Here is a 9,173-nt window from a genome sequence, read left to right as displayed (position 1 = left end):
GGATACCTTAATTTAATGAGACTTGTTGAGGCGATTGTTTTAAATCAATTAAATTAGTAAGTAATTTTGATTTATATAAAAATATTTGATTCGTGACTTCTTTTCGCAACCGGAGTGTATCGATTACTTTTAAAAAGAAAAGAAGTTTAATCAGACGTCTTATGAATTTATTTTGGATTTTTCTATATAAATTAGTTAAGTAAACAAGATAAGACAAAGTTCAGCTGGAAGACCTTATTTAATTTTTCATAAAATAGAGCAAAATGGCTAGTTAATTGAAAATAGTTTTTCTTAATTAATTAAATTCGTATAAGATTGTTCATATCGAAGCAAAACAAGTGAAATATTTTTTTTTTTTTTTTTTTTATGTTACATGGTGCCTGTTTCCTAATATATACATTATGAAACAAACCATCTACAACAGTTTAGCTATTTTAGCTTGCAAGAATAACAAACATACTCACAAACTACGTTTAAAGTTACTACTGTCTGTACTCAAGCTTGCTACTCACTCAGCACTACTCAGTGAGATCTCTGACCTATAAAGTCAACCCATGATTTTAGTTTTCTGCAAAGTACGGTCTGTTGAATATCTCAACAACTGTTTTTATAAAAATATAAAGCTAAAATGTATGAATAGGGTAATATTTAATAAAACGAAATATTTTAACAAACGTTTACTTCTTAAATAACAAAACGATACTTGTGTTTAAAAATAACGAACCTTCGGATAGTCGTTAATTTACAACGTGAGCCTCAGTAGAGCTTTTATCAGTATTGTAACTTAACTCATACTTAATTAATCTCGCATTTTAAATATTACTTAAAGTAACTTTTATGTTACATTTACTTATCTTACAAATTCAGTTCAGTGCTTACTTGAATCACACCATCCAATCAAACCCAACACACATTTCAAATCTTGAGAAAAAATTGAGTATTGCGACACGTTTTATGACTTATCGGATATGATTTAACTCTGTGAGGATTTGTCAATTTTCGGTGTCCTTTTATAATGACCGTACGTGATGCCTCCTGCAGCAGTGTGGTACATCTGGTTGGGAAGGAACCCTCGTTCGTAGTGCCTTGGGACGGGGTAGTGAGGGAAATTTCGGCCGCTAGACAGGGCCTCATAAGCCACGAGAGGATCCTTTACATAGCCTCTCTTCAAATACTCCAATTGAACCCCTGAGGGCACATAGGAGTCGAGCAAAGACATGGGCCTACGTTTGTATGGATTACCGTAACTCTCGCTAGGCTTAGGGGAATAAGCACTAGAAATAAAATTACCACCTGCAGCATACACGGGCTTTGATAATGGGCGGAATATTGGTAGCGCTTTTGGTATATGAGAGAGATGTGGTGGTGAGCCCTTTAGAAGCAAAGGATTTGGTGGAGGGAGCTCTGATATGGAAGTGTGGCGTTGTTCCTCCCTAAATGGAGCATGGGATGAGTAGTATCGAGGAAACTCAGGAGTAGGCGGTTTGGTATAAGACGTTTCGGTTTGAGAGTACTCCTTAGGGTTTTCAACTTCGTTTTCCTGAACCTCTTCTACGTTATTTGTCTCACTGTATTGAGAATTTGGATAATAACCTTTAGGCACGACTGGTGGTGCTGCTAATGCAGTGGGATATTGAACAACTGGCACCTGATACAGCATAGGAGCAACAGTAGCCTGCACGGGAGCCACTGTCGACGGAGCTGCATAGCTGACGTAAGCAACTGGTTGCTGAATGTACGTTTTTCCCGACGGTGTTACGTAAGTCGGCACTTCTATGAAGTTGTTTTGCGGTTGTATGCCTTCTGGAGCGCTAGGGTAAGATTGAACTCTAGAAATCGGTGGCGCTGCGTACTGAACTGCTGGTTGCGTGTTGGCTGCCCGTTCCCCGTTCTCGTTGTAATACTGCGGGACTAGATATATTTGCATGGGAATATTAGACAGATACCCGACCATAGCTTGCTGGGGTACACCAGCGCCATATTGGGATTTAGGTGTTGCTATTTGCGTTGGCGGCCTCTCTGGCGGTTCTGTTACTGCGTATTGTTGAACATACCTCGGCTGCTGAGGCACTTGGTTTTCGAAATATCGCAGTAAACCATTTTTGAAGAAATCAAGTGGTAGTAATCCAGGTGCCGATGGGGCACCGACATTTTGTGACCGCGGTTCAGATTTATCGACTTCCTTTTCCTGCTCGCTCTTTAAATTGTCTTCCTCGATGTCTTGTAGCTCGATTTTCTTGTCTGCTGCGACGGCAAGTGCCAGGACGCACACTAGGGCCACCTGAAAGTAAAAGCGTAAAGTGACGTGAGTAAGGTGGTTGTCCGAGGCGCGTGGCCGAAGCACCGCTCGCCCAAACAAGGCACGTAAAGGCGTGCCGGCGCGCGCGGCGTCCAACAGGTGAACGGCAAAAAATAGATTGCAGCCTATTACGAAACCAGTTAGATTTGTGGAGTACTTAGAAACGGGAGCTAGCTTTTACTCGTAATTTATGTGGTTAAAAGATTCCAACGCTTTCATACCCATGCATGATGCATGTTATATGCGGTCACGATAATTCGCCGCTATGTCATTATTGTCACATTTTCGATGCGACGTAACCAGGTTCCTATCTACAGTTGATGATATAAATTTTCGCAACCACTTAATCATAGACAATTCCGAATGGTTTTTGGTTTTAATTCTGACTATCATTGCGAAGATATTTAAACTATCATTCCGCAATGATTGATGTGTGTGAAATTAATTCAATTTCTAAAGATAACAAGGCATCGTTTGAATTTTAATTAAAGCCATATCTCATGAAACGAAATCGTCTTTTGTTTTCGAGGTTCGCATCACATCATCTTGCATCGCTGGACGGACGGGTATGATGGTGAATAAGTTAGTATGGCACTTTCTTGTCTGCATGCGTGTTGTCAAAATGTAATGGACGGTACTACTGCTGAGAATGACATCTCAAATCAATTAATATTTTCGACAGTCGGGCAAAGAATGGCGTTGATTGGTGATCACGAAAATTAGTAATTTGCACGCCGTGTGCGTGCGCAATTCAAACGTTAATAAGCCTCTTCTATTTAGCTTGCCATACCTTTCCCATTCGAAAAATGTTAAGCCGTTAACCCGTTAACTGAATTTTGTCATTTTTGGGAACTTTTACACATGCATTTTTAAATTTAAAAATAATATGTAGAACTGGTTAAACAGCATACATTATTAAGAAGACTGTTACAATAATACATCGTAACTTTTTCATACCGTTTAGGGAGATGTTAATAAAGTCTGAAATTATGTGATATTCTAAATTCTAAACCTATTAGAGTAGAATTCACAAAATAGTCACGGGCTCGAAGTCGATAAATCAAAACTATACATTACATTTAGACGACCAGATGGCCTAGTGGTTAGAGAACCTGACTACGAAGCTTGAGGTCCCGGGTTCGATTCCCGTGTCGGAGCAGATATTTGTATGAAAAATACGAATGTTTGTTCTCGGGTCTTGGGTGTTTAATATGTATTTAAGTACATATGTATCTATATAATTATATTTATCCGTTGTTTAGTACCCATAACACAAGCTTTGCTAAGCTTACTTTGGGACTAGGTCAATTGGTGTGAATTGTCCCGTGATATTTATTTATTTATTAAATAAAAATAAAGGTAAGGTCTATATTTAAACAATTATGGACATCGACAAAGTGATACTGTGTAAAGGGTATTTTTAATCATGTTCAACAACCGCGTAGAATAATAAAAATGTATCGAAATGCAAAGGTATCTTAAGTGACGTTACTCTCAACTGCCAAACGTAATCCAATAAACGCATTCAAAGCACTTAACCGCAATAATAAAATATTTCATGTAAACTGCCATCGAGTCCCACGCTTCAATTTTATTGAGGTAAGTTGTAAACAAGATGGTAAAAGAACACGTTTGTTACCTCAAAACGACAAGCTTACGCAACGTAAGGTCTTCTGAAGCTTTTTTGTGTCAACGACTGTTACACTAAGACCTTAGGTCATTTTGTACCTTTATTACTAAATTAATGTTACATTTTTGTGATGCTATAAAGTAGTACACTTTTTATGGTCAGCTATAATAGCATCTTTTGTGTAAGAACAGTAAAATGGTGTCATTTTAGATATGACGCGAAAAAGTTCTTTTTTCTACCGTACCTTACATAAGTCTATTGGACTGCCTGGCCGATATCGCAAGAAATTAAATTTTTCTTCAATATTGTGAAAATATGAATCTTATACCTGGTTTGGATAGGTATTTAACTAAATGTAAACAAACTTCAGCGGCCAGATTTGGTACATTCAAGGATTTTAAACATATTACTTATCTATCATTGTAATACAAACTAAACTAGTGTAGTTGAATACAGAAATGTATATGTTTATATAGTTTAATGGGGAATTTTCAATATTTAAAACACGAATTGACGTTGTTTTGTTTACATATAGTTAAATACCTATTCAAACCAAGTATAATTTCTTCAGGGTCCAGGGTAACAAAACCTTCTCTTGTACTACCCATTGGCTGCATTTCCACCAGAGATGTGCGAGGATGTGCTGCGAGGAATGTATTTTTCATGAACCAATAGAAACGGTTCATTTACCTATCCTTGCACAGTACAGCTCAATACACTTATCTAAAAATAGTAGGTACTTAATTTATTTTCGGACATAGATTCGTACAGGATTTCGGGCTATCAAAATTCTGCTAAATTACGTATATGATAAACAATATTGCATAATAAAATTCGGCCATGTTAATGTTATGCTAATATAATATTCGGGTAAACTCATTCGGCTTACAAATAATTATGCCGAACAAAATTTCGGCAAGTTTAAGATTCGGCGTAAATAAATTATGCGAAACCTGTTATGCGTAATCAGTTTCGGAGATTAAAAAAAATGCCAAATATAATGTCACCCTCCTCGCGCATCTCTGGTGCAAACACACCTATAATGCGCAATTTTTTGAATCAACTTCCTTCACCAGAAATCCAACATAGGTGCTGTTAACAGCAATAAAGTTTTTAATCTGCTGTTTTTGTTTATGATCATTGTAGTGATAGGTATTTTTAGTGTGGCAATAAATGCATATTACCCATCACTCCAATCCTCTAGCTTCAGGATTGGTCCAAAATTCAATGATTAAAACGTAACCACATTATTTAAGGACCCAATGCAAGAGGCACTGGTCTCTAAATTTAAATACCGCCATTCTTCATACACCTCATCTGATTATAATTTGGCGACTGACTGCAAATTTAAAACAAAAACAATAAAAAAAAAATATCCTCGAATGCCTATTTGCTAGTCGTATTTATTACGCACAGACGGCGCTCAGACACTCGTTAAAGCGCTTCAAATGGCATTCGGTCACTTTTATCCTAGTTTTCTTTTCTAGATTTTTGTAAATTTATGGCGCCATGTTCTCGATACGATCACCGTTGGTGAAAGACAAAATTTGACCAGAATATCCTCCTGGGTCCTAATTCATTTTAACAGACGTAGTACTTAATAAGACCTTTCAAAGTTCTTTAACTTCTTTATTCAATGAACAGTTTGTACTTTTATAAAGTACATTCGTCCGTTATTCTTAGTATTAATTGGTCCTTTATAAGGTAATGCGAGGACTCAGGAGGCTATATTTACCTAATATATCGTTACTACTTTTAAAGAAGCTCGTGCCTCAGAATCGATACTTAGTAATATGAGTGAACTTTATGAACATTAAGAGGCTGCTTCACCACCCATTGAATAATTTTTATCTGACGGATAAATGTGACGCCGTCTCCGTCTATAACAAAACAAACAGAGACGGCGTCACATTTATTCGTCAAATAAATTTAATCAATGGATGGTGAAATAGGGGGTAAGTATTTTAAGGGTAAATTTTGTTGACATTTTGATTTGAGACTTGCTGAATCAAACAATCCCATTATTTACACTACACAATAATTATATTACATTCTCGTTGTTATTTGCGACTTCGCTTGCTAAGAATTCGTTCATCGCAATTCGCGCGCTTGTGGGAACTATGCCTACTATTTTCCGGGATAAAATGATGTCATCCCGGAAAATAGTAGGTATAGTTCCCGCTATTTCATTAAAATCTATCCTATTATCCTTCACAGGATCTCAAACTATCTCCATAAATACTGAAGTTCATCACGGTCAGTTGAGTTCTTTTACCGCATAATAGAAAAACAAACATACTCATTTTCGCATTTATAATATTAGTAAGGATTAAAAGAGAGTCCATGACCAATTACGATTCTGCGACCACACACCACATCACACATTATGGTGGTGGTGATTGAAATTTTTCTTCGACGTTGATTTTCGTAACACACGGGAAGCTGCAGCAAAATGCTTCAAAGCTCACACTGCTTCTAGTACACCTGGGAAGGTGTACTAAAATTGTATGCGTAAAAGCGTAAAATAGTGTGTTATGTGTGTATGTGTGTGTGTGTGTGTGTGTGTGTGTGTGTGTGTGTGTGTGTGTGTGTGTGTGTGTGTGTGTGTGTGTGTGTGTGTGTGTGTGTGTGTGTGTGTGTGTGTGTGTGTCTGCAAACGTCTTTATCAACGACGCGTCAACTTAAGTTGTAGTTTATTCGAACTAAGGTGAAAGAGGGCACACAGAATACCGCGCCACGCTTATTTCCCACGCGGTATTCTGTGTGCCCTCTTTCATGCTAGCTCGAATATTACAACCGGTACCGCCTCTGCGCCGCGCCGCACCGTCCCGCCACCGCTCTCAGCTGTGTGTTTCAAGCCTTAAGCTGAGTTTAGACTTCCAAGAAAAATCCAAGTTGCATTACATTGCAGCGCTCGATAGACCACTACACACTCGTTGGCTTTATGGCCTCGCCATGTAATGCAACTTGCACGATTTTTCTTGCAAGTCTAAACTCAGCTTTAGAGTCAGTAGTTGAATTGAAATTCCGGGATTATACAAAATTTCCATGGGAATTCCCAAAAATCGTGTGAATCGTGGTTGTCATTGACGTTGCATCAAAAACAACCGTACCAAATTTTAGGACTCTAAAGTCTAAACCTAGCGGTTCCTAATCCCGTGGGCATATCAGGATGAAAAGTACCTAACCTATGTGTTCATCCATACGCCCAACTAAATGTGTACCAAATTGCATCTAAATCCGTACAACCGTTTTAGCGTGAAGGGGTATCAAACAATTTACACAAACTTTCGCAGTCGGATAAATACAGTCAGGAATGAATTAAGACTCTACTGTTATAAGGCAATTAGAGCCTCGAGCGCTCATCCAATTTCGCTGCTGACTGTACCAATATTTTTGTAGAAAAAGGAATTTTGTTCCATAAGAATGTGAAGTGTAATTGTAATTTGTGAATAAAAAAAAATGCTTTTTGCCAAGGTTCTTGCATCGCATTCTTTTTCATGATTATCACTTAGCTTTCCGAAAGCACTGGCAGACTCAAACAACCGCCCAAACAAGAGTTGGACTTACGCACACAGGAGTCCATACAAATCTATAGGTATGTCAAAATATAAGCTATAAACGGCCGTGTCTGTAATAATCCAGTGTTAGCAGAGCTCTACTTTCAAGTAAAACAATGAGTAAGGTACACATCACACGATGAGCTCTAATTTAAAATGATCTCACCTTTTGCAGCAACATTATAAACAAGTAGATGTCACGAATCCCGAAAACTTGATAAGACTTCACAGAACATAAGCACTATTGTTTATGGTTGCACTTGAGACTAACACCACACAGCTGGCTCGTGGTCACTCCATGACGACGTCAACTGCCTGACTTCATGCCCTCCACTGCCCATGCAAGCGCAGCCGTTGGAAACCCTATAATTTACAAAACCACTGGTTAAAAAAAGAAAATCTATCAACCTCCAATGACCACACTCGTTAATAGTCCAGTTTCATTTTGTCTATGGCCGGTATTAAAAAGTAAAAAAGCGCGGGAAAATTGACAACACTTTTATTTCTTCGATAATTTAGTTTAGCTTACTTTATTTCTCATGAGTCATGAAATTGATTTTTTTTAATTGAATAAAGTATTGATACTGACTTGTTTTTTTTAATAATTGATGTACCGCGCAAATGCGTTCAGGCGGCTGCCCGGTTTGTAAGTGGTCGCTCGTATAGCCCGTTGTGTTGTTAAATACCGCACTACTCTACATATCGAAGTACAGAAAGGCGACTGTCGCTGACTCCTCCGGAACGAAGATACGGTGATAATTTATGTGTTAATCTTAGTGAGCTTCCGGTGCTTCGTTACAAACCAAAGTAATACAAATACATCTGTCGAGTTGAGTATAATATTTTTATTTCTACATCTCAGTTCTTTTATTATAAATTAAACTTTTTTGGAATTTAACGGTATTAAATCTTTATACTTTTGGTTGTGTAATTTATAAGTCAAGAAAAGTAAAATAGTAAATAGACAACCAGTTATTGTTTGTTCTGTACCTACCTGCAGAAGATTATAAAACATTGCACCTAAATCTAAAAGTACGCCCTTTTGACAATAAATAAGGTTTATACCTAAGTAAATCAGAAGTCCTATCGAATCTTCATTAAAATTGTTTTGTAATAGGTAGTATATATATAACTTGCAAAGTTCTTATAAAATGATACTGCATTTTGAGCTTCGAGCGTCGACACAATATAATTTTATCGGCTCACACGGGGACAATTTTAAAAAAAAGGTCCATAATCAAAGGCGCTTTACATTTTTCAGCGCCATTTCCCGAAAACTAAACCCGGGCCAAACAAGGGCGCATTGGTAGTATATGTATCATATATATAATTATATATATTATAAGAAAAAACCACACACAGTACCTATTTATATCCGTCGCATAGTTTGAAAGATCTGAGCGTCTATACGCGGGAAGTGACTTTACACTATATGAAATACATATATTTACCATTGATTTAGTGTAATCATTTGACATCGCTATCTGATAAACTCATCCTCTAAACTATAAATTCTTCCTTACATCAAAAAAAAACCTTCAAACGACACATAACTTCAGATAAAACAATACGAAAACCGGCAAAAGTTGTATCATTGTAAACCCATCAACTCTCCTCCGCATTACTGCTCATAACCATAACATAACCACGAACATAGTTATCAATTAAAGACAATGGGCAATTT

At 37.3% G+C, this 9,173-nt stretch overlaps 1 protein-coding gene across 3 annotated transcripts; it reads right to left on the bottom strand.

The window, feature by feature from the left end:
• Nucleotides 1-393: 393 nt before the first annotated feature.
• Nucleotides 394-8,169, bottom strand: LOC141429401 (uncharacterized). 3 transcript variants are annotated; one of them, XM_074089697.1, is made up of 3 exons: nt 8,079-8,169; nt 7,656-7,852; nt 396-2,281 (listed from the first exon to the last, which is right to left on the bottom strand). In XM_074089697.1, the coding sequence occupies exons 2-3, from the start codon at nt 7,668-7,670 to the stop codon at nt 974-976; spliced, it is 1,323 nt and encodes a 440-aa protein (XP_073945798.1). In that variant the 5' UTR covers nt 7,671-7,852; nt 8,079-8,169; the 3' UTR covers nt 396-973. The 3 variants fall into 3 exon arrangements, with proteins under 3 accessions (XP_073945800.1, XP_073945798.1, XP_073945799.1); XM_074089698.1 differs by having other exon boundaries at nt 8,019-8,118; XM_074089699.1 differs by lacking the exons at nt 7,656-7,852; nt 8,079-8,169 and adding an exon at nt 2,521-3,230 and having other exon boundaries at nt 394-2,281.
• Nucleotides 8,170-9,173: the final 1,004 nt, after the last annotated feature.

This window comes from Choristoneura fumiferana, chromosome 7 (assembly GCF_025370935.1).
Source record: "Choristoneura fumiferana chromosome 7, NRCan_CFum_1, whole genome shotgun sequence".
In the NCBI taxonomy this organism is placed as follows: domain Eukaryota; kingdom Metazoa; phylum Arthropoda; class Insecta; order Lepidoptera; family Tortricidae; genus Choristoneura; species Choristoneura fumiferana.
The sequence above is the reverse complement of the archived record's forward strand: the minus strand, read 5'-3'. Positions and strand labels throughout refer to the sequence as shown.